We start from the raw sequence: 25000 nt of genomic DNA on the forward strand, positions 1-25000 counted from the left end.
CAATGTTCGACGTGTCACACCCTGACACAGGGCTGTCGAGAGAACGACCTCTCCCTCAATGTCGCAGGAAAAACAAAGGAGCCGGTTGTGGATTACAGGAGGAATGGAGACGGGCTGACCCCTATTGACATCAATGGATCTGGGGTTGAGAGGGTGAACAGCTTTAAGTTCCTCGACATAAACATCACCGAGGATCTCACGTGGTCTGTACTCACCAGCTGGGGGGTGAAAAAGGCACAACAGCCCCTCTTTCACCTCAGACGGTTGAAGAAGTTTGGTACGGGGCCCCAAATCCTGACGACTTTCTACAGGGGCACGATTGAGAGCATCCTGACTGGCTGCATCACTGCCCGGTACGGGAACTGTACTTCCCTCAATCGCAGGACTCTGTAGAGAGTGGTGTGGACAGCCCAGTGCATCTGTAGATGTGAACTTCCCACTACTCAGGACATTTACAGAGACGGGGTGTAAAAAGGGGCCTGACGGATCATTGGGGACCCGAGTCACCCCAACCACAAACTGTTCCAGCTGCCACCATCCGGGAAACGGTACCGCAGCATAAAAGCCAGAACCGACAGGCTCCGGGACAGCTTCTTCCACCAGGCCGTCAGACTGATTAATTCACCCTGACACAACTGTATTTCTGTGCCATATTGACTCACCTGTAGTACATACAGTTTATTATAAATTACTATAACTTTCACATTGCATATTTAGATGGCGACGTAACGTAAAGATTTTTACTCCTCATGTATGTGAAGGATGTAAAAATTAAACTCAATTTAATTCAATTGAATTCAGATTTACTAATCTTGACTTGTACATTCATGTACGAATCAATGGCATGAATAATGAAAGTCAACTCAATCCGATTCAAATTCAACACCATCACCCTCTCTGCCATTTACCCGTACGTGTATGATCCAATTCCAACCACCCGTCAGAGTGTTTCTCCATCGGTTCTCTGCCTTACCGGCCTGCTCCAGCACGTACGACCCTGAGCGTATCACTCCTCCATGATGACCGCTCACTATTTTTTTAACCGTCATTACCAGCCTTGGTTGTGTTACTCCATTAGTACTGCCCCTCACTGCGTCTCTCCAGCGTTCCTACCCCATGGGGCGTCCCTTTATCTGTGCCACCACTCAGTGTTGACTGGTAGTGTGTCGCTCCTTCGGTACTGCGGCACGGTGCGCCCTCCCTTGTTACTTCTCGCTGTGTCGCTCCTCCGGTTTTCCCGTTATTCCTTCCCCTGAGTACGCCACGAGCTTTCTGCATAAATCTATCCGTGCCGGTGAGAGTACGGAAATGGCCTTTGGAAAACAGCAGAGCGCTGCCCCAGCGCTGGAGGCGAGCGGCCTGTCTATTGAGCGTGTTGGAGAAGACCGTAAGGCACAGGAGCAGAAATAGGCCATTCAGCCCATTGAGTCTACTCCGCCATTCGGTCATGGGCTGACCCAATTCTCACCGTCATCCCCACTCCCCCACCTTCGCCCCATACCTTTTGATGCCCTGGCTAATAAAGAACCTATCTGCCTTAAATAGATTAAAGGCACTTAAAGGCACCCATTGACTTGGGCTCCACAGCTGCTGGTGGCAACAAATTCCACAGATTTGCCACTCTCTGACTACAGTAATTTCCCTGCATCTCTGTTCTAAATGGACGTCCTTCAATCCCTGCCTTGTGCCCTCTTGTCCTAGACTCCCCTACCATGGGACTTAACTTTTGCATATCTCATCTGTTTATGACTGTTAACATTTCGATTGTTTCTATGAGATCCCCTCTGATTCTCCTGAACCCCAGGGAATACAGCCCAAGAGCTGCCAGACGCTCCTCATACGGTAACCCTTTCATTCCTGGAATCATTCTCGTGAATCATCTCTGAAACCCCACCACCACAACATCAGTATACCCTTTAAAAAATAAGGAGCACAGAACTGCTCACAATACTGCAAGTGTGGTCTGACGAGTGCCTTATAGAGCCTCCACATCACATCCCTGCTCTTATATTCTCCACCTCTAGGAATGAATGCCAACTTTGTATTCTCCTCCTTCACCACCGAATCAACCAGGAGGTTAACCTTCAGGTTATCCTGCACAAGGACTCCCAAGTCCCTTTGCATTTCCGCGTTTTGAATTCCATTCCCATCCAAATTATAGTCTGCCCGTTTATTTCCTCCACCAAAGTGCATGACCGTACATTTTCCAACATTGTATTTAATATGCCACTTCTTTGCCCATTCACCTGAACTATCTGTGTTTCCTCAGCACTACCCGCTCCTCCACCTATCTTTGTATCATCAGAACATTTAGCCACAAATCCAGTAATCCCATAGTCCGACTCATTCACATGCTTCGTAAAAAGCAGCGGTCCCAACACCGACCCCTGTGGAACTCCACTGGTAACTGGCAGCCAGCCAGAATAGGATCCCCTTATTCCCACTCTCTGCTTTCTGCCAATTAGCCAATGCTCCACCCATGCTGGTAACTCCCCTGTAATTCCATGGGCTCTCATCTTGCTAAGCAGCCTCATGTGCGGCACCTTGTCAAAGACCTTCTGAAAATCCAAGTACACCACGTCGACTGCACCTCCTTTGCCTCCGCTGCTTGTAATTTCTTCCAAAAGTTTCAGTAGCTCAGTCAGGCGGGATTTTCCTTTCAGGAATCCATGCCGGCTTTGGCCTATCTTGTCAACCCCAACAATCTCTTCCAACAATTTGTCAAACACGGATGTCAGGCTAACAGGTCTACAGATTCCTTTCTGCTGCCTCCCACCCTTATTAAATAACGGAGTAACATTTGCAATTTCCCAGACATCCGGTACAATGCCAGAATCTATCGATTCCTGAAAGATCATTGTTCACACCTCCACAATCCCTCCAGCTACCTCCTTCATTACCCGAGGGTGCATTCCATCAGGTCCAGGAGATTTATCCACCCTCAGACCTTTAAGCTTCCTGAGCACCTTCTCAGTCGTAATTTTCACTGCACATACTTCACTCCCCTGACACTTTTGAATGTCCATTGCACGGTAGATGTCTTCCACTGTGAAGAATAATGCAAATTACGCTTTCAATTCCTCTGCCATCTCTGTGTCTCTCATTAAAATACCTCCAGCATCACTTTCTATTGATCCTATATCTACCTTTAGCTATTTTTTACCCTTTATATTCTTAAAACGGCTTTCAGTATCTTCTTTGATATTAGTTGTCAGCTTCCTTTCATAATCCATCGTTTCCTTCCTAATGACCTTCTTAGTTTTCTTCGGCAATTAAAAGCAATTTAAAAGCTTCCCAATCCTCTGTCTTCCCACTCGCTTTGGCTTCCTTGCATGCCATCTGTTTTGCTTTCACTTTGGCTAAGACTTTACTTATTAGCCACGGTGGCGTCCTTCTTCTATTTAAACATTTCTTCATATTTGGAATATATCTGTCTTTCAGCTCCCTCATTTTTCGCAGGAACTCCAGCCGTTAATGCTCCCCTGTTTGTATCCCTTTCCAGTCAACTTCGGCCAGTTCCTCTCTCGTGCCATTGCAGTTCCCCTTATTCCACCGAAATACCAACAGATTGGAATTTAGTTTCTCCATTTGAAATTTCAAAATGAACCCAATCACGTTGCGATCCCTGTTACCTAAGAGTTCCTGAATCTTAAGCACTCTTATCACCTCCTGATCATTCCACAGCACCCAATCCAGCACAGCCGATCGCCCAGTGGGCTCAACAACAAGCTGTTCGAAAAATCCATCCCTTAGACATTGCACAAATTCTCTCTCTTGAAACCGGTACTGGCCTAGTTTACCCAATCCACGTTCATGTTAAATTCCCCCAAGGATTATCTTGACATTGCCTTTCTGACACGCCTTTTCTCTCTCCTGCTGTAATTTGTAATCCACATCCCGGCTACTGTTTGGAGGTCTCTATACGACTGCCATTAGGGTCCCTTTACCCCTGCCATTTCTTAACTCAACCCATAGAGACTCCACACCTTCTGATCCTATGTCATCCCTAACTAATGATTCAACATTATTTCTTGTACACAGGGCCACACCGCCCCCTCTGCCTCCCAACTTATCTTTCCGATACACCGTATACCCTTAGATATTCAACTCCTAATGGCAGCCATCCTTCACCCAAATTTCAGAGATGGCCGCAGCGTCACACCTGCCGATCTGTAGCTGAATTTCAAGATCGTCCATTTTATTCCTTCTGCTGCGTGCATTCAAATACAACACTCTCAGTCCGGCATTTGTTGCTTTCTGTTTTAACCGCACCGTGCCACTGTTGCCCACGGTCTTTGACTATGCCCCATCTCCAGCCTGTCCGTCATATCTTTTGCACGCTATTTTTTGATTTATTTCCGTTTTTCCCTTTCCTCAGTCCTAACAGCTCTAATAGAACTGCCTGCCAGGATACAGGACCCCCTTGGGTTCAGGTGTAACCCATCCTTTTTGTACAGGTCGTACCTCTCCCAGACGATGCCCCAATAATACAGAAACCCGATGCCCTGCCCCCCTGCACCAGTGTCTTAGCCACGCATTAATATGCCTGATCATGCTATTCCTGTGCTGGTTAGCACGTGGCACAGGCGGCAATCCGGGATTACTAACCTCAAGGATCGGCTTTTCAGCTTCCTACGCAGTTCCCCGAAGTCTCTCTTCAGGACCTCCTCCCTTATCCACACGATCAATGCCTCTCATCATCTTATGCACCTCTATCAGGTTACTTCTCGTCCTCCGTCGCTGCGAGGGGAAAAGGCCGAGTTCGCTCAACCTATTCTCATTATGTGCGCCTTCCAATCCGGGCAACGTCCTTGTAAATCTCCTCTGCACTCTCTCATAGTATCCACAGCCTTCCTGTCGTGAGGTGACCAGAACTGAGCACTGGACTCCAAGTGGGGTCTGACCAGGGTCTGATATAAGTACCTTATGGCACTTGAACTCAATCCCACGGCTGTTGAATGCCAGCGCACCGTACACCTTCTTAACAACACTGTCAACCTGAACGTACGGAGCTTTTCTTCCTGAAAGAGCAGCAGGGCACCGGGTACGTAAATTACAACTTTTACCACTTCTGGTAATTTAACTCATATTTATTCCACTGTGTTAATTTGGTCGTGCGACTAAGAAGAAACCAGCAAAGCCCCCACCCCCCTCCATTGCATGTAAACTGCCGACCCGCAGAAGTTACTGGCCCGCAGGGTAACATAAACGACGCTGGAGCAGGGACGAATCGGGCAAAGTTCATGCAGCTTCGCTGATACCTCATGATGTGGGCCAGAGGAACCCATCAACAGTCGCAGCAGACGGCGTATCAAGTTGTGCTCTGGGATGTGACTGCGTTGTCCTGAATTTTGGTAGGGCAAATAAACGTGCAGGTTATTTTCCAAATGGGGAGAACGACGTCCAAGAGTCTGAGACGCAGAGGGTCTTGGGAGTCCTTGCGCAGAATGCCCTGAAGATTAACTTGAGGTTGAGGTTGAGGTAGCTGTGAGAATGGCCAATGTATGCGATGCCAGCCTTCGTTGCAATAGGTCATGAGCACAAGAGCAGGGATGCGATGCTGAGCGTTTATGAGGCGCTGGTGAGGCCTCACGTTGGGTATTGTGAACAGTCTTTGCTCCTCATCTAGGGAAAGATGTGCTGGCACTGGAGAAGGTCCTGAGGAGGTTCAGAACGATGCTTACGGGAATGAAAAGGCTGTCATACTTTGAGTCTGCACTCACTGGAATTTAGAAGGATGAGAGGGGAGATCTCATTGAAATGTTGAAAGGCTCAGACAGAGTAGATGTGGAAAGGATGTTTCCCTCGCTGGGGGAGTCTAGGACAAAAGGGCACAGGCCTCGGGATAGAGGGGCGTCCATTTTAAAACGGAGAAACTTCTTGAGCCGGAGGGTGGCGCATTTGTGGAACTTGTTACCGTGGGTAGCAGTGGAAGCCGGGTCGCTGGGTATATTTAAGGCAGAGCCTGACAGGGTCTTGGTTGGCAGCGGCATCGAAGTCTAAGGGGAGAGAGCCGGGGAGTGGGGTGGAGAAGGAGGGAAACGGGTCAGCCGTGATTGAATGGCGGAGGAGGCTCGCGGCCCACGTGGTCCAGCTCCGCTCCTGTATCGTAAGGCCTGATGGACTCACAGTGAGCGTGCCATTTCATATTGACAATGCCTCCAGTTACAAGCCCATGATGAGATACATTTCCTTCCCCCCCCCCCCTCTTTCTCCTTCGCAGTCCGAAGCTCTGCAGTCGCTGCCCTTATGGCGAATTGGGACGACTTCAGGTTGTTCCAGCTGACAACGACTTACCGGGATCGGCTGCAGCACGCGGTGGAAGGAGCGGTGCATGAGGTCAGCTTGGCACTAATGAGCGAGGACCAGTTCACTGCGCTCGAGCAGCAGGTGAGCACTCTTTGAGATTGCATTACCACTTCTTTTCTCCTTTATCCTTCCTCTTGCCGATTTTGGCGTGTGGGCGAGAGGTTACTTTTCCGGGTGATGGAGGGGCTGGGTATTTGACGTTACTGTCGCTACTGTCTCGGCGCGTTCCCCGGAAAGGAGCTCCAAACCCACCAGACAAGACAAGACTACCCAGACGCACCAAGTCAGGAGACCGGCTCTACCACCCAACAAACAGAAAACGAAAGCTGCAAGACCGACACAAAACCACACAGTTACAACAGTGCAAATAATACCACAATTGATTTGAAAAAAAAAACAGGCCATGGGCACGGTAAAAATAGTTCAAAGATGTTAAAAGACTATAAATTTGAAAGGAACCACCACAACAGTTTTCACAAGTCCTCAGGTCCTCTTGAGCACGCGGAGCAATTCTGGTTTATTGCACAGCGACCAATCCAGAATAGCCGACCCCCCCGGTGGGCTCAACCACGGGTTGCCCTGAGAAAAGCCATCTCGTGGACGCTCTAGAAATCCCCCCCCCCTCCTGGAATCCAGCACCCACCTGAATTTCCCAATCTACCTGCATATTGAAGTCCTCCATGATTGTCGCCCTCTTGGCGTGCACTTTCTATCTCCCGTTGGAATTTGTAGTCGACGTACTCACCACTGTTTGGGGGTCTGTACACAACTCCCATCTTGTATGTTTTCACCCTTGCCTCTCCTTCACTCTGGCCACAGTGATTCAACACCTTCCGACCCTAAGCCACCTCCCGCCAAGGATTTGATTTCATGTTTTGTGAACAGAACGACACTCCCTCTGCCTTCCCGCCTGCTCTTTCTTTCTTTTCTTTTCTTTTCTTTTCTTTTCTTTTCTTTCTTTCTTTCTTTCTTTCTTTCTTTCTTTCTTTCTTTCTTTCTTTCTTTCTTTCTTTCTTTCTTTCTTTCTTTCTTTCTTTCTTTCTTTCTTTCTTTCTTTCTTTCTTTCTTTCTTTCTTTCTTTCTTTCTTTCTTTCTTTCTTTCTCTCTTTCTCTCTTTCTCTCTTTCTCTCTTTCTCTCTTTCTCTCTTTCTCTCTTTCTTTCTCTCTTTCTTTCTCTCTTTCTTTCTCTCTTTCTCTCTCTCTTCCTTTCTCTCTTTCTCTCTTCCTCTCTTCCTTCCTTCCTTCCTTCCTTCCTTCCTTCCTTCCTTCCTTCCTTCCTTCCTTCCTTCCTTCCTTCCTTCCTTCCTTCCTTCCTTCCTTTCTTTCTTTCTCAATCTTTTTATTATTATTAATAATATGGACAAAATACGGTGCTCACTCCATGAGCGTCTCCCGCTGACTCCTCCCGCCTGCCCTTTGATTGCAGTGTGCGTCCTTGGGCATTCAGCTCTCAGTTATCAGCTCCGAGCCTTGCCGCAGTGCTGCCCACAACGTCACGGCTGCCGGCGCGCAAGTGTTTTTGCGTGTCCACCGACTGCTAGCTGCGGGCATTCAGGTGCCACGCCGTTCGTCCCGTATTCACCACTTTCGATTTCGTCTGCCTTGCACCTTGCAGCTCAGCCTGCTGACTGCAATCTCGCCCCATCATGAGCCTCTCCTCACTACGTGTAACACTTATTTAACTCTGGCCAATAACTTTATCTTTACCTTTATCTTCAAATGGCCTATATATTTAATCCTATCTTTTGTGAATAAAGATGCCAAATTTGCAGAAATATGTCATATTCATTTCTTAAGCTATAAGTAATTTTTTCCAGTGGAATGCAGCTAAAAATTTCATTATTCCAACGGTCCATAGTTAAGTATGAATCTGATTTCCAAGTAACTGCAATAGCCTTTCTGGCTACTGCCAATGCAATTTTTCATAATTTTTTCTGATATTTGTTCAATTTAAGTTTCGGTTTTATCCCTTCAATATCACCTAGTAAAAATAATATTGGGTTATGTGGAGGTTGTATTCCAATAATTTGTTCCAATAAAATTCTAAAATTTATCCAAAAAGATTGAATTTTAAAACAAGACCAAGTAGAATGTAAAAAAGTACCAATTTCTTGATTACATCGAAAACATTGGTCAGATAAATTTCGGTTTAATCTATTTATTTTTTGTGGTGTAATATATAATTGATGTAAAAAATTGTATTGTACTAATCTAAGTCGGACATTTATTGTATTTGTCATACTGTCAAGGCCTGGTCTTGACCGACTTATTTCATCAATTTTAAATTTCAAATCAGTTTCCCGTTTTTGTCTTGACTTATGAATTCCTTGCTTAATTGTTTTTGAATCAAATTGTACATACTTATGTAACACTTACCCAACAGGCTGGTATATGTCTAGGGGGGGAAAGGAGATCCAGCGACACACCAACCCCACCCTCCCGTACGCGCAGGTGCTGTGAGAATCGAGTTTACGCCTCGCGCCCGCCCACAGTATCAAGCCCACAACGAATACCGTTATGAAATACACTTTAAAGAGTTTACCAAAATTAAAAGAGTATTAGGCAATACAATATATATGCAAGGGAAAAAAACAAAAAGGCGCCAACTTATCAAAGTTCAGTCAGTTTAGTGCACATCGTTGGAGCTCAAACATCGAACCATTCGACCCCTCGTCGCTTGCCTCCGACCTCCACGTCTTCGCACCTAGGACCACGCCCGGTGGTCTTCCGAGCAGTGCAGCGCACGTCCACCTTCCTCGGCGTCTTCCTCCCGACTCTCCACCAAAAGCCCGCGGAAAACCCCTCCCCCAAGCTCCCAGCCTCACAAGACAAAATAACATTCCCCATTGGTTAACAAATGAATACAATTACCATATCAACAAGTATAAAGCAAAACAACTGTGAGAGAAACACTTATCAGACAAAGAAGCATTCCTACTTTTAACAAACCAAAAAAACCCCTTTTGAGTAACATACACAGGACATTGTACATATGCATTGCCTCTGTGTGTAAACTAGCGACCTTGTCCTGGGCACTAATACCTGCCTTCCCGACAATGCCTCTTGCGAGGGACAGGTTTGGGGGCGGGGGGGGGGTGGTTCTGGATTTGCCGAGTTTCGTTTTTTGTTGCTTTGTTGTGCGTGAGGTGGGCCCTCCATGACGCCCCCGGCTTCGCCATATCTCGCGGCTATCTGGAGAAGACGAATCTCCGAGTTGTATTTTGCGCGTCTGCTCCGGCAGGTGAGTAAACCTTTGGACCTTTGCTGCGTCGTGGTGCGGACCGCTGGGTGTCCCTCCGCGCGCTCACCTCCCAGAATGTACCGCCCAAGCTTAGACAGGATCAGTGACGTCGTCCGGAACAAGTGCGGGAATCCCCTTGCAGTACAGGGTGGGGCAACGTGGTAGTGTTAGTGGTCAGCACAGTGCTTTATATAATCAGGTGATCAGGGTTCAGTTGCTGCCACTGCCTGCAAGCAGATTGTATGTCCTCCCTGTGGCTACGTGGGTTTCCTCCGAGTGTTCGGGTTTCCTCCCACAGTCCAAAGGTATCGTTCGGTAGGTTAATTTGTCATTGGATTGACCTGATATCTGATATCCTTTACATACATGATGAGGGAAGATCTTTACGTTAGGTGTCTGTCTGAATGTGCATTGTGCAAGTTATAGTAATTCGTAATAAATAGTACAGTCGGCCCTCCTTATCCGCCGGGTTCCGAGACCCCCCGCGGATACCGAAAAACGCAGATGCTGAAGTCCCTTATTTAACCTGAGTCAGTGCGGTGGTCTTCAGGACCCGGCGGAACCCCGGACTTTATTTAACATGTTCAGTGCGGTGGACGTTAGGACCCGGCGGCACAGCTCTGAATCAGCGGTGTTTCCGTTCACGAAAAGAATCACGATCGCGCTTCAAAATAAAGTGGAAGTAATAAAGCCTTCGGTCACTGGAAAAGTGTTAGGCTACATCGGTCGATGATCGGAACAATTTTAATGGAGCATTTGAAAGGCACTGCCCTGATTAAAGCTACAATTATTACAAAGCAACGCAGTGGTTTAATTATTGAAATACGCATGTTCCTTAAGTGTCTTATATAAATAGAAAGGTAAAATATGTTCTATATACTAAGAAAAACGTTTGACTAACTGACGCTAAATAATACTGAATGTACCTGTTCCAACTTCAAATCCGACTTAAAGGCGGAGTCAGGAAGGGAACTCATTCTCAACCCGGGGACTGCCTGTACTTTTAAGTCATTTCTAGATTACCTATAATACCTAATACTATGTAAATAGTTGTTATACTGTATTGTTTAGGGAATAATGACAAGAAAAATATAGTCTGTACATGCTCAAACAACGAGTGCTGGAGAGGACTTCCGGACTTTCCCGACCCGCGCAGGCGGAATCCACGGATAAGGAGGGCCGATATACAACAGGACAGTCAATATAACATAGAAATATAGTTGTGTCAGCATGAATTAATCAGTCTGACGGCCTGGTGGAAGAAGCTGTCCCGGAGCCTGTCGGTCCTGGCTTTTATGCTGCGGTACCGCTTCCCGGATGGTAACAGCTGGAACAGTTTGTGGTTGGGATGACTCCATAAGGCCAAAAGACACAGGAGCAGAATTAGGCCGTCCAGCCCATCGAGTCTGCTCCGCCACTCAATCACGGCTGATCCTTTTTTTTTCATCTCCACCTCAACCCCAGTTCCCGGCCTTCTCTCCGTAACCTTTGATACCGTGTCCAATCAAGAACCCATCAATCTCTGCCTTAAATACACCCGACGACCCGGCCTCCACAGCTGACAGTGGCAACAAGTTCCACAAATTCACCACCCTTTGGCTAAAGATATTTCTCCGTATCTCTGTTTTGAAAGGGCACCCACTCTATCCTGAGGCTTTGCCCTCTTGCCCTCTTGGCCTGGACTCTCCCGCCTTTCCACATCTACTCTGTCTTGGCCTTTCAACATTCGAAAGCTTTCAATGAGATCCCCACTTGTCCTTCTGAACTCCAAAGAGTACAGACCCAGAGCCATCAAACATTCCTCATATGATAACCCTTTCACTCCTGGAATCATCCTTGTGAACCTCCTCTGGACCCTCTCCAATGCCGGCACATCTTTTCTCAGATGAAGAGCCCAAAACTATTCACAATACTCGAGGTGAGGCCTCACCAGTGCCTGATAAAGCCTCAGCAACAAATCCCTGCTCTTGTGTTCTAGACCTTTTGAAATTAATGCTGACATGGCAGTTACCTTCTTCACCACTGACTCAACCAGCAAGTTAACCGTCGGAGTGTTCTCCCAAGTCCCTCTGCATCTCAGGTTCCTGGATTTTCTCCCCGTTTGGAAAATAGTCCTACTACCTACTACCAGAGTGCGTGAAAGTGCATTTTCCACTCGGGATCAGCCACCGGGGTGACTCGGGTCTCCAGTGATCCTTCTGCCCCTTTTTACACACCTGTCACTGTAAATGCCCCGAGTAGTGGGGAGTTCACATCTACAGATGCGCTGGGCTGTCCGCACCACTCTCTGCAGAGTCCTGCGATTGAGGGAGGTACAGTTCCCGTACCGGGCAGTGATGCAGCCAGTCAGGATGCTCTCAATTGTGGCCCCTGTAGAAAGTCGTCAGGATTTGGGAGCCCGTACCAAACTTCCTCAACCGTCTGAGGTGAAAGAGGGGCTGTTGTGCCTTTTTCACCCCCCAGCCGGTGTGTACAGACCACGTGAGATCCTCGGTGATGTGTATACTGAGGAACTTAAAGCTGTTCACCCTCTCAACCCCAGGTCCATTGATGTCAGTAGGGGTCAGCCCGTCTCCATTCGTCCTGTAATCCACAACCAGCTCCTTTGTTTCTGCGACATTGAGGGAGAGGTCGTTCTCTCGACAGCCCTGTGTCAGGGTGTGACACGTCGAACATTGCTGGAGAAGTGCAGTGAGGGGGCAGGACCGACAGAGAGACAACCCGCAGGGTTTCGCGCCTGCGGAGGCGCATTGGGGGCAGAGCCGCTGGTGTAACGTACCGCGTGGGAACACCGATGGGGTGAGGTGGGACACAAACCGCAGCGGAGTGATGCTGGAGTGGGAGCATACCAGCCCGTTGCACACTGAGGGGGTAGTAACAGTGGCAACAAGCACTGAAGGGTAGTATTGATGGAGTGACAATATGTACAGCGGGACAGTCAATATAACGTAGAAATGCGTATGTATCGGTATAAATTAATCAGACTGATGGCCTGGTGGCAGAAGCTTTCCCAGAGCCTCTTGGTCCAGGATTTTATGCTGCGGTACCGTTTCCTGGATGGTGGTAGATGGAACGGTTTGTGGCTGGGGTAACAAGGTCCCCAATGTTCTTTCGGGCCCCTTTTTTACACACCTGTCACTGTAAATGTCCTGAATAGTGGGAAGTTCACATCTACAGATACGCTGGGCCGTCTGCACCACTCTCTGCAGAGTCCTGCGATTGAGGGAAGTACAGTTCCCGTACCGGGCAGTGATGCAACCAGTCAGGATGCTCTCAATTGTGCCCCTGTAGGAAGTCCTCAGGATTTGGGGGCCCGTACCAAACTTCCTCAGCCGTCTGAGGTGAAAGAGGGGTTGTTGTGCCTTTTTCACCCCCCAGCCGGTGTGTACAGACCACGTGAGATCCTCGGTGATGTTTATGCCGAGGAAATTAAAGCTGTTCACCCTCTCAACCCCAGGTCCAATGATGTCAACAGGGGTCAGCCTGTCTCCATTCCTCCTGTAATACACAACCAGCTCCTTTGTTCTTGCGACATCGGGGGAGAGGTTGTCTTCCTGACACCACCGTGTCAGGGTGAGGACTTCCCTGTAGGCTTCCTCATTATTATTTAAAATGAGGCCAACCAGTGTAGCGTAGTCAGCAGATTTAATTAGCAGATGGTACCCGTGAGTGGCGACGCAGTCATGGGTATACAGGGAGTAAAGGAGGGGGCTTAGGACACAGCCCCGAGGGGCACCTGTGTTGAGGGTCAGAGCGGCATTGGAAATTGTCCCGTAATTAGACTAGCTCTTTATTGTGGGATTGCTGGGCATCGTTTGTCGAGGGACTGAATAGACCTACTGGAAAGACTGTACTCGGAGTCCGCTGCGGTCGAAGCACTCTCATTGTGCGCTGTGTCTGCGAGGCGGAGTCCGGCGGCGCCGTGGAAGTCCATAGCGGGGGTATTCCCTTCTGCCGCCGGCGTGGGATGGCGAGTCTATCGGGACCCTGAGGACTTGTGGAAACTGTGTGGGGGTTTCTTTCAAACTTATAGTCTTTTAACATCTTTGGACTATTTTTCCTGTGCCCATGGTCTGTTTTTTTTTTATCAATGATGCTATTGTTTGCACTGTTGTAACTATATGTTGTAACTGTGTGGTTTTGTGTCGGTCTTGCAGCTTTTGTTTTCTGTTTGTAGGGTGGTAGAGTTGGTCTGACTTGGTGCGTCTGGGTAGTCTTGTTCTGTCTGGTGGGTTTGGGGCTCCTTTCTGGGGAAAGCGCTGAGACAGTAGTGCGATATTAATACGCAGCAGCCTCTCCGGACTCTGGATTTCTGGATTGCCTAATGTTATCTGGATTTTCTGGTGTAGTCTGTTTTGCCGTTTTGCTTTAGTGATATCATTCTGGGGAAACGTTGCTTCATTTATTTTAACTGCACTGCAGCTGTGGTTTCTAAATGACAATGCAACGAAATTCAGTTCAATTCAACTCAATCTCAAAAAAAAAGATGAATTATTCGTCCTTATTCTGGTCCACTCATTATGCCCGCACGTTACCCTCCACAGACAGTTGCCGACCTCTCGGGAAAGGGCTACAGAGCGGAGAGCTCGGAGCTGCTCCTCAACCTGGTCATGGAGAAGGGGTCCCAGGCCCGGAGGGTGATGTGGGCGTGCTTCCCGAAGCTCTGGAACCGGGATCCAAAGTTGGTGAAAATACTGGAAGAAATATGTGAACCGGGTGAGATAACCTGTGGGCTTTCAAGTCAGCTTTCGGCGCCGAGCATTGCAGATTCTGCAGCAGTTTTTTGCACAGATGATCTCACTAAATTAAAATCTCCAAACAGGTCCCATACCTTATGCCGACTGGGATTTGGCCAAGGGGACGCTGGACTTCCCCACTGAGCTCACAGGTAAGGTTTGACGCTGTTGTTTCGTAATTCAACGAGGGCCGAAGCGTCCGTCGGGCGGTAAGCCCGGCCAGCTGTCCTGGGGGTGGCCGCGGGAGGCGGCCAGGCATTGTAACGCAGTCTGGAGGGAAACTGACATCGTCACTGGGCAGGAGGAGGAGGGTGACGTCAACAGCAGAGAGCGAGCTGAGAATCTGCCAGTTGCGGTCATGGGATTGAACCACTTTGGGAAAGTTAGCCGCTGACTATTCCCCTAGTCCTAATTCCTCAGGGCTCATCAAAATAGGACAGACATGTTAAATGGTAGGGCATTGAAGAATGCTGCAGAACAGAGTGATCTAGGAATAACGGTGCATGGTTCCCTGAAGGTGGAATCTCATGCGGATAAGGTGGTGAAGAAAGCTTTTGGTATGCTGGCCTTTATAAATCAGAGCATTGACTATAGGAGTTGGGGTGTAATGTTAAAATTGTACAAGGCATTGGTGAGGCTGAATTTGGAGTATTGTGTACAGTTCTGGTCACCGAATTATAGGAAAGATGTCAACAAAATAGAGAGAGTACAGAGGAGATTTACTAGAATGTTACCTGGGTTTCAGCACCTAAGTTACAGGGAACGGTTGAACAAGTTAGGTCTTTATTCTTTGTACAGAGGAGATTTACTAGAAGGTTACCTGGGTTTCAGCACCTAAGTTATAGGGAAAGGTTGAACAAGTTAGGTCTTTATTCTTTGTACAGAGGAGATTTGCTAGAATGTTACCTGGGTTTCAGCACCTAAGTTACAGGGAAAGGTTGAACAAGTTAGGTCTTTATTCTTTGTACAGAGGAGATTTACTAGAATGTTACCTGGGTTTCAGCACCTAAGTTACAGAGAAAGATTGAACAAGTTAGGTCTTTATTCTTTGGAGTGTGAAGGTTGAGGGGGGACTTGATAGAGATATTTAAAATTATGAGGGGGATAGATCGAGTTGATGTAGATAGGCTTTTTCCATTGAGAGTAAGGGAGATCCAAACAAGAGGACATGAGTTGAGAGTTAAGGGGTAAAAGTTTAGGGGTAACACGAGGGGGAACTTCTTTACTCAGAGAGTGGTAGCTGTGTGGAACGAGCTTCCAGTAGAAGTGGTAGAGGCAGGTTCGATTTTGTCATTTAAAAAAAAAATTGGATAGGTATATGGACAGGAAAGGAATGGAGGGTTATGGGCTGAGTGCAGGTCGGTGGGACTAGGTGAGAGTAAGCGTTCGGCACTGACTAGAAGGGCCGAGATGGCCTGTTTCCGTGCTGTAACTGTTATATGGTGTCAGTGGGAGTGTTCACGTCTCGAGCCAGTACAAATAATACATTGCATTATCTTCGGTTATCTCTCAGTTAAGCCATGTCGATCCCTGCGGGTGATTGCAGATCGTGCCGTCAGCTAATTACACCGTCAGCTTCCCCATGGAAGCTCCATGTGCCCAATCCGTTCACAAAGCAACAAAGAGTCACTCATTCAGAAATCCCTCAGCTGGTACAAAGCAGGTGAACCCCCTTTCCTTCCCGGGCGTCTGGGGAAATGACCCGTCCGCCCTCGCTGGCGGCCTCCCGGCTCAGCACCGAGAGACTCGCCGACCATTCTCCGGCCGCGTGCGCGCCTGGGGAATGCGCACGCCGGTCGCGCCAAATCCGTGAGATTGGGACCGCTCCCCCACGCCAGCCCCCCGGTTGGTGTCCCTGCCCTGTTGCCACTCGGGGCCAGGAAAGAACGGAACGCACGTTGCTTCCCGTTAAAGGGAAGTACGCTCATGAATATTAACTGAAGGTCTAGTTAAAGAAAAGAAAGAGAGAGGAAACAATACCAAAAAAGGGCCCATTATAATATTTAAGATGAGGGGCCCACATTACGGTGCAGGGTTCCTCATGGAACGGTCTGTCTGCAGGAGCAGTGGTTGGGTTATCGTTGGAGGTCACGGGCGCTTAGGGAGGCGAACCGTCCCATCAGGAGGGAAGGTTGGCCAAAACGGGGTGGTGGTGGTGGGGGGGGGGGGGGGGGGGGGGGGGTGCTTGTGTGCCCGACACCCGTGGCAGCTTCCATCTTCTGTGGGAGACGGAGGGGAGGAGGCGGCGGAGAGATGCAGTCGCGGGATCCGGTCCTATTATAGTATAATATTTAACAGTCAAATGTGCCCAGGAGCTCAAGAGCTCAACTCTTCCCGAAAGTCACAGTCACCGATCCTCAAGCGGACTCCCGCACCCGGGCCCATCGAATCAGCGTCCCCAGCGGACCGGGTCCCGCGGCTGCTTCTCTCCGCCGCCTCCTCCCCTCCGTCTCCCACAGAAGATGGAAGCTGCCACGGGTGTCGGGCACACAAACCCCCCCACCACCACCCCGTTCTGGCCAACCTTCCCTCCTGATGGGACGGTTCGCCTCCCTAAGCGCCCGTGACCTCCAACGATAACCCAACTACTGCTCCTGCAGACAGACCGTTCCATGAGGAACCCTGCACCGTAATGTGGGCCCCTCATCTTAGAAAAGAGGTGCTGGCTTTGGAGAGGGTCCAGAGGAGGTTCACAAGGATGATTGCGGGAATGAAAGCGGTATCACGCGAGGGACGTTTGATAGCTCTGGGTCTGAACTCGCTGGAATTCAGAAGGATGTGGGGGGGATCTCATTGAAACCTCTCGAACGTTGAAAGGCCTAGACAGAGAAGACGCGGAAAGGATGTTTCCCATGGTGGGGGAGTCTAGGACAAGAGGGCACTGCCTCAGGGTAGAGGGGCGCCCTTCCAGAACACAGATGTGCAGAAATTTCTTTAGCCCGACTGTGGTGAATTTGTGGAATTTGTTGCCACAGGCAACTGTGGAGGCCGGGTCATTGGGGGTATTTAAGGCAGAGTGTGACAGGTTCTCGATTGGAGAAGGTTACGGGGAGAACGGGTTGAGGCGGAGAGAAAAAGAAATGGTCAGCCATTACTGAATGGCAGAGCAGACTTGATGGGCCAAATGGCCTAATACTACTCCTATACCTTAAGGTCTTATGGGAAGCAATGTCACACCCTTTGCCAGGGCGTTACACGGATGAAATGTCTGGTTGCCAGCGCAACGATCCTGGATTTTATTTTACGAAGATTAGCGGGGTTAGGCATTGTCCACGGTAAGCGAATGCAGTGGTTGACCAACGGCGCCTGACGGAAACGGGGCTGTCGGAGGGGCGATGGGGGAGTGCCGAGGTTCAGCGAAGGCTGGGGGACCGCACTGAGAAAGCTTCCGCCTTCTGTCGTGTCGTCTTGTTTGAAAATCAGAAGTCGGGCCTGAGATACGCCCTTCAAATTTTAAGAAACCTGGCGATCTTTTATTCAATATTTTCATACGGTCTGATTTTTGTACTGAGCCTCTTCCAGCTATTTCTTTCAGAACCTTGGATCTGATCAGCGAGTCTCTCTTCTCTTTATTTTTCTCTCAGGATGGACTGCTCAGTTCCTTTTTTTTTATTTCTGTTTAGAATAATGTTTTCTTTCTCTTTCATATAAAAATTTTCTAATAGTCCTTCCTTTCTTCAGAAATTGATAAGAGGAGACTTACACATCCTATATCAAATTTATCCTTTGTAGGTTAACGCTATGTGTGATTCTGATATTATTTTACCTTCTGTATGTACTGCTGTCGACATATATACCAGAGACATTCTCCTCTTGTTTCCACACACATTTTAAAAAAAATCAATAAAAAGATTGAAAAAAGAAGAGAAAATGCCAAGTTTGCTCAACCTATTCTCATAAGCCCTCCATTTTTCTAAGCTCCATGCACCTGTCCAGGAGTCTCTGAAAAGCCCCCATCGTATCAGCCTCCACCACCGTCGCCGGCAGCCCATTCCACACACTCACCACTCCCTGAGTGAAAAACTTACCCCTGACATCTCCTCTGTACCTACTCCCCAGCACCTTAAAACTGTGCCCTGTTGTGGCAACCATTTCAGCCCTGGGAAAAAGCCTCTGACTATCCACACGATCAATGCCTCTCATCATCTTGCACACCTCTATCAGGTCACCTCTCACCCTCCGTCGCTCCAAGGAGAAAAGGCCGAGTTCACTCAACCTGTTCTCATAAGGCATGCTCCCCAACCCAGGCAACATCCTTGTAAATCTCCTCTGCACCATTTCTATGGCTTCCACATCCTTCCTGTAGTGAGGCGACCAGAACTGAGCACAGTACTCCACGTGGGGTCTGACCAGGGTCCTATATGGCTGTGACATTACCTCTCCGCTCTTGAACTCAGTCCCGCTGTTGATGAAAGCCAGCATGCCTTACACCTTCTAAACAACACGACAAATCTGCCCAGCGGCTTTGAGTGTCCGACGGACATGGATCCCAAGCCTGCACTGATCGTCCACACCACCAAGAGTCTGACCATTAGACGTGTATTTTGTCTTTGGATTTGACTTACCGAAATGAGCCACTTCCCACTTACCAGGGTTAAACCCCATCAGCCAGATCTCAGCCCGGTTCTGCATCCTATCGGTGTCCCACTGTAACCTCTGACAACCCTCCACACTATCCATCAGCCAGATCTCAGCCCGGTTCTGCATCCTATTGGTGTCCCACTGTAACCTCTGACAACCCTCCACACCATCCATCAGCCAGATCTCAGCCCGGTTCTACATCCTATCGGTGTCCCACTGTAACCTCTGACAACCCTCCACACCATCCATCAGCCAGATCTCAGCCCGGTTCTGCATCCTATCGGTGTCCCACTGTAACCTCTGACAACCCTCCACACTATCCATCAGCCAGATCTCAGCCCAGTTTTGCATCCTATCGATGTCCCACTGTAACCTCTGACAACCCTCCACACTATCCATCAGCCAGATCTCAGCCCGGTTCTGCATCCTATTGGTGTCCCACTGTAACCTCTGACAACCCTCCACACTATCCACAGACTATCCATCAGCCAGATCTCAGCCCGGTTCTGCATCCTATCGGTGTCCCACTGTAACCTCTGACAACCCTCCACACTATCCATCAGCCAGATCTCAGCCCAGTTTTGCATCCTATCGATGTCCCACTGTAACCTCTGACAACCCTCCACACTATCCATCAGCCAGATCTCAGCCCGGTTCTGCATCCTATCGGTGTCCCACTGTAACCTCTGACAACCCTCCACACTATCCACAACACCTCGAACCTCCTGTTTGTATTCATGCTTTTTTTTTAAAAAATCAATAAAAAGATGGAAAAGCTTGATAAGATCTTTTATTACATCCTCTCAGAAATCCCATTATGATAGTAACCTCCCTGTTTGCTGGAGAAATTGTGGAAATCAAAATGCAAATCATTATCATATTTTTTGGGACTGCCCCGTTATCAAAAACTAATTGGAGGGGGATACACAATGCCCTACAAGACATCTTTAAATGTGAAATGCCCTTAGAGAGTAAGACCATATATTATGAATATATACCTTGAGAATGGTTGAAAAGAGATAAATATTTAATGAATATACTCTTGGTGGCTGGTAAAAAGACTCTTACTAGGAAATGGTTATGACAGGAGAGCCCAACTTTAAATACATAGATGGAAATTACAATGAACATTTACAAAATGGAGAAGACAACAGCATCTGTTAGTCATAAGCTGGAACAATTTGATTCATACTGGGAAAAATAATTTAACTACATAGTGCCCCATAGGCCTGATTTTATTCAAACAAATCAATGAATCTTTTGTAAAAAAAAGATCACTCCACACTTGTACATAGTTCTTTCTTTTTGCTTGTTTTTTTCTTTCACTCTTTTCTATAAGTGTATACCTCAGATAAATACTTTGTGGAGATTTGTGATATATATTATTATATGATATATATGTACAATGTCTGAAACTAGAAATGTTTGCTTGATGATGAACTTTAATAAAAAAATAACTTACAAAAAAGGAAAAAGGAAGAAAGAGAAAGCTTAGCAGGAAACACTGCACTTGCCAATTTTGACAACCTTCACCAGATTTGATTCCAGATTTGATCGACTAAGCTTATACTCGCTGGAATTTAGAAGATTGAGGGGGGATCTTATTGAAACGTATAAAATTCTAAAGGGATTGGACAGGCTAGATGCAGGAAGATTGTTCCCGATGTTGGGGGAGTCCAGAACGAGGGGTCACAGTTTAAGGATAAAGGGGAAGCCTTTTAGGACCGAGATGAGGGAAAACTTCTTCACACAGAGAGTGGTGAATCTGTGGAATTCTCTGCCACAGGAAACAGTTGAGGCCGGTTCATTGGCTATATTGAAGAGGGAGTTAGATATGGCCCTTGTGGCTAAAGGGATCAGGGGGTATGGAGAGAAAGCAGGTACAGGGTTCTGAGTTGGATGATCAGCCGTGATCGTACTGAATGGCGGTGCAGGCTGGAAGGGCCGAACGGACTACTCCTGCACCTAGTTTCTATCCCCTCTATGTGACCTCCCACATGAGTGAGCCCATGGTGGGCAAGGCAATTTGATTGCCCCCAAACCCGCCCCCCCCCCCCACCCTGCCGTCAGTGTTTGTGAAGCCCCACTTTTAAAGGGAGTAGGGTACCATGGGTGCAAAACGAACAAATAAGATTTCGATGCGGGGAAACAATGGACTGAATTTGCAGAGACGTTGTCTACGAGGCATTAACCGTTTATTTCATTGCTAAACGCAGGCGCAGTGCAGAGGCACAGAGAGACGCTCCGAGCGGCGAACGCGAGGGTGGACGCCACCGTCGTCCTCCGGAACGGCAGCGTGAAGGTCCTCCAGCTGGCCGGCCGGTTCGCCGAGCTCGCGGTCGCCTCCACGCCGCGGCACCGGCGGCTCGCCGAGCACGAGCTCCTGGCGGGGGGGCGGGAGCTCGAGCAGCTGGCCGACGGGCCGAGCCCCGGGGAGCTGCGGAAGATCCGGGCGGACCAGCTGTTCACGAGCGGCGACCCCCTCGGCAGCTCCCAGCCCGGCAGGTCGGCGGCGCTGGCCGGAGTCTCCGGCATCGGGAAGACCACGGTGGTGCGGAAGTTTGTCTTGGACTGGGCGTCGGGGAGAATGTGCCAGCACTTCCAGTTCGTCTTCAGTTTCAAATTCCAGGACTTAAATTCAATTAACTGCGCCATATCCCTGCGGGACCTGCTGCTGGATCATTATCCGTACTTGCGGAATGTCCTGGCGGTACTCTGGAGGAACGCGGCGAGGCTGCTGTTTATATTTGACGGCCTGGATGAATTCAAGGACGGAATCGCTTTCCCCGACAGTCAGGGGGGTGCAGAACCTCCGCACGAATGCACAGATCCCGACTTCCGGTGCAAGGTGTCGGACATTGTGTCCGGTTTAATCCGGCGCAAGCTGCTCCCGGGGTGTTCGGTGCTGGTGACCTCCCGCCCCTCCGCCTTACGTTCACTGGAAAGGGCGGGCATCAGCGTCTGGGCTGAAATCCTGGGCTTTGTCGGTGAGGAGCGGAAGGAGTATCTGGCGAGGCATTTTGAAGATCAGGCGGTGGCGGCAGCCGTGCTCAAACACGTGCAGGAGAACGAGGTCCTGTACACCATGAGCTACAACCCCTCCTACTGTACGATCCTCGCTCTGGCACTGGGCCCCTTCTTCGCACGACCAGACGGGGACCCGCAGAGCGTTCCCAAGACCGTCACCCAGCTGTACTCCCGCTACCTTTACGACGTGCTGAAAAGGCACGGCCGGGAGACGGAGAGCCCCCGCGATGTGCTGCTGCGGGCGGGCCAGATGGCCTTCAGAGGACTGGCCGAGGGGAACTTTGTTTTCACGGAGGAGGATCTGTTCAGGCACAGCCTGCAGTTCTCCCAGTTCCTGTCCGGCTTCCTGAAGGAGCTGCTGGGGAGGGGGGGCGCCCGCGACGCGGTGCACGCGTTCCCCCACCTGACCGTCCAGGAGTTTGTGGCCGCCCTGGCGCAGTTCCTCACCTCGGACCCCGTCGCCCTGCTGGAGCACCTGGCCGAAGCCCAGGGCGCGGCGGACGGGCGGTACGAGATGTTCCTCCGCTTCCTGGCCGGACTCGCCTCCGCCGGGCCGGCGGGCCCCCTGCTGGAGCTCCTGGGCGCCTTCCCCAACCAGGCGACCTCCCAGGTGGCGGACTGGGTGAGGGAGGAGGCGGCCCGCCGGGTGGCCGGGGACGGCAAAGGGTGCCTGCTGAGGGCGTTGCACTACCTGTTCGAGTCGCAGGACGGCCGGCTGGCCCAGGGCGCCCTGGGCTCCGCGGAGGCGCTCTCGCTTCGAAGGCAGCGGCTGACGCGCAGCGACTGCGCCGTGCTGTCCCACGCCGTCGGCCACTGCGAGGCCGTGAAGCACCTGGACCTTCGGAGCTGCGGCCTCCGGTGCGAGACGCTCGATCTACTGGCGCCCGGGCTGCACCGATGTCAGGAGCTGGGGTAACTGTCTTGCATTTTCAGTCTTTTCATTTGAAAGAAAATAAGGATGGATAAAAATCCGAGGGGAAGTTATATCAAATAGATATTTCAACAAAAGTACAGACAAAGAAGGGAATGTACCCTGTCCAAATCATGTATATGGAGCAAATATATAAAAAAGGAAACACAACTCCTCTTAACAATTCATAAAAATGACTCAAAATTTCTATTATTAAGAAAGAAGAGAAAAAGCCACTAAGGTAACCTAAAAGAAGAAGGGAAAAAAGAGGACTGGGGCAGTCCAGTTTGAGGATATAATTACACAAACAAACAGGGGGAAAATCCTTCCGGTCAAATCTGAAACTTACTGGAGAAGGGAAAAAAAAAAAGATTTCCTAAAAAAAAGTTTAAAAAAAAAAGTAAAATTAAATCGTATGAAAACATTGAAAGAAAGGTCGCCGGGTCCGCTCAAATTAAAAATTTAAAAATTTTTAAATTTAGAAGATTTGAAGTTTATCCCACCTGAGGATAGATGCAACGCAGCGGTGGCTACCTTGACTGGCATGTTTTGGTCTTTAGGGTAAAGTTAAATGATTTTTGGAGAGGTTTTTAGAACGTTATCAAAAACGTTATCAAAAACGTTATCAAAAACGTTATCAAAAACGTTATCAAAAACCATAGGTTTGGACCTGCAGCCGACGGCAATCTTTGGGATCGTTCCAAAGGAAGCAGGAAATGTTGGAGGCTCCCGGGCCGAAAGCGTTGAGCGCTTACTCCCCTCCATGGATACCGGCTGACCTGCTCAGTCCGTACAGCAGCTTGCGCGCGTTGCCGTGGGAACACCGGAATTAAGAGACGTAAGGCAGGAAAAGTTCCTGCTTCCGCTCAACCTCTGATAGCTTTTTCAACTTTATTGGCTTAAGAGAGCTGCGTTGCTGGAGTGGAAGGATCCCGATCCACCTGCCGTACTTTCCTGGCTCTCCTCCGTCACGTCATGTTTAGGCATTGGAGAAAATTAGAAGTGGGGTAACTTTGCCTTGCGTCTCTGACTTCCGGTGTTCCCACGGCAACACGCGCAAGCTGCTGTATGAACTGAACAGGTCAGCTGGTATCCATGGAGGGGACTAAGCTTCGGGCCGGGAGCCCCCAACAGTTCTCCAGCGCACCGTGCTGGCTGCTCTGGATTTGCGCCATCTGCTGAACCTCTTGTATGAGACATTGGTGAGAGTGATCTAGGAATAAATAGTTCCCTGAAGGTGGAATCTCATGTGGATAGGGTGGTGAAGAAAGCTTTTGGTCTGCCGGCCTTTATAAATCAGAGCATTGAGTATAGGAGTTGGGATGGAATGTTAAAATTGTACAAGGCATTGGTGAGGCCGGATTTGGAGTATTGTGCACAGTTCTGGTCACCAAATTATAGGAAAGATGTCAACAAAATAGAGAGAGTGTACAGAGGAGATTTACTAGAATGTTACCTGGGTTTCAGCACCGAAGTTACAGAGAAAGGTTGAACAAGTTAGGTCTTTATTCTTTGTACAGAGGAGATTTACTAGAACGTTACCTGGCTTTCAGCACCTAAGTTACAGGGAAAGGTTGAACAAGTTAGGTCTTTATTCTTTGTACAGAGGAGATTTACTAGAATGTTACCTGGGTTTCAGCACATAAGTTACAGGGAAAGGTTGAACAAGTTAGGTCTTTATTCTTTGGAGCGTAGAAGGTTGAGGGGGGACTTGATAGAGGTATTTAAAATTATGAGGGGGATAGATAGAGTTGATGTAGATAGGCTTTTTCCATTGAGAGTAAGGGAGATCCAAACAAGAGGACATGAGTTGAGAGTTAAGGGGCAAAAGTTTAGGGGTAACACGAGGGGGAACTTCTTTATCAGAGAGTGGTAGCTGTGTGGAACGAGGTTCCAGTAGAAGTGGCAGAGGCAGGTTTGATATTGTAATTTAGAAAAATGGATTGGTATATGGACAGGAAAGGAATGGAGGGTTATGGGCTGAGTACCGGTTGGTGGGACTAGGTGAGAGTAACCATTCGGCACGGACTACAAGGGCCGAGATGGCCTGTTTCCGTGCTGTAATTGTTTTATGGCTATATGGTTATCTAATTTCCCATCCCACTCCAGCTAAAATAGTCAAAACGAAAACAGAAGTCAGATTTAAAATGTCAACTAGAAATAATAAGATGGTTGGCCTGTAACTGCCCGCATGAA

General features: G+C 48.8%; 1 protein-coding gene across 2 annotated transcripts in view; it reads left to right on the plus strand.

Annotated features, from left to right (window-relative positions):
- The window catches only part of LOC132386049 (NLR family CARD domain-containing protein 3-like), a 70107-nt gene that overhangs the window by 42318 nt on the left and 2789 nt on the right, over window positions 1–25000 (plus strand). The window contains exons 2-6 of one of the 2 annotated variants that reach the window (XM_059958339.1): window positions 4841–5044; window positions 6224–6390; window positions 14095–14266; window positions 14373–14438; window positions 21084–22806. In XM_059958339.1, the coding sequence (XP_059814322.1) occupies window positions 6250–6390; window positions 14095–14266; window positions 14373–14438; window positions 21084–22806 (2102 nt within the window). In that variant the 5' untranslated portion in view covers window positions 4841–5044; window positions 6224–6249. The remainder of the gene's footprint in view (window positions 1–4840; window positions 5045–6223; window positions 6391–14094; window positions 14267–14372; window positions 14439–21083; window positions 22807–25000) is intronic. The other variant, XM_059958338.1, reaches the window with a different exon arrangement.

Source organism: Hypanus sabinus, unplaced genomic scaffold (assembly GCF_030144855.1).
Source record: "Hypanus sabinus isolate sHypSab1 unplaced genomic scaffold, sHypSab1.hap1 H_1, whole genome shotgun sequence".
In the NCBI taxonomy this organism is placed as follows: Eukaryota; Metazoa; Chordata; class Chondrichthyes; order Myliobatiformes; family Dasyatidae; genus Hypanus; species Hypanus sabinus.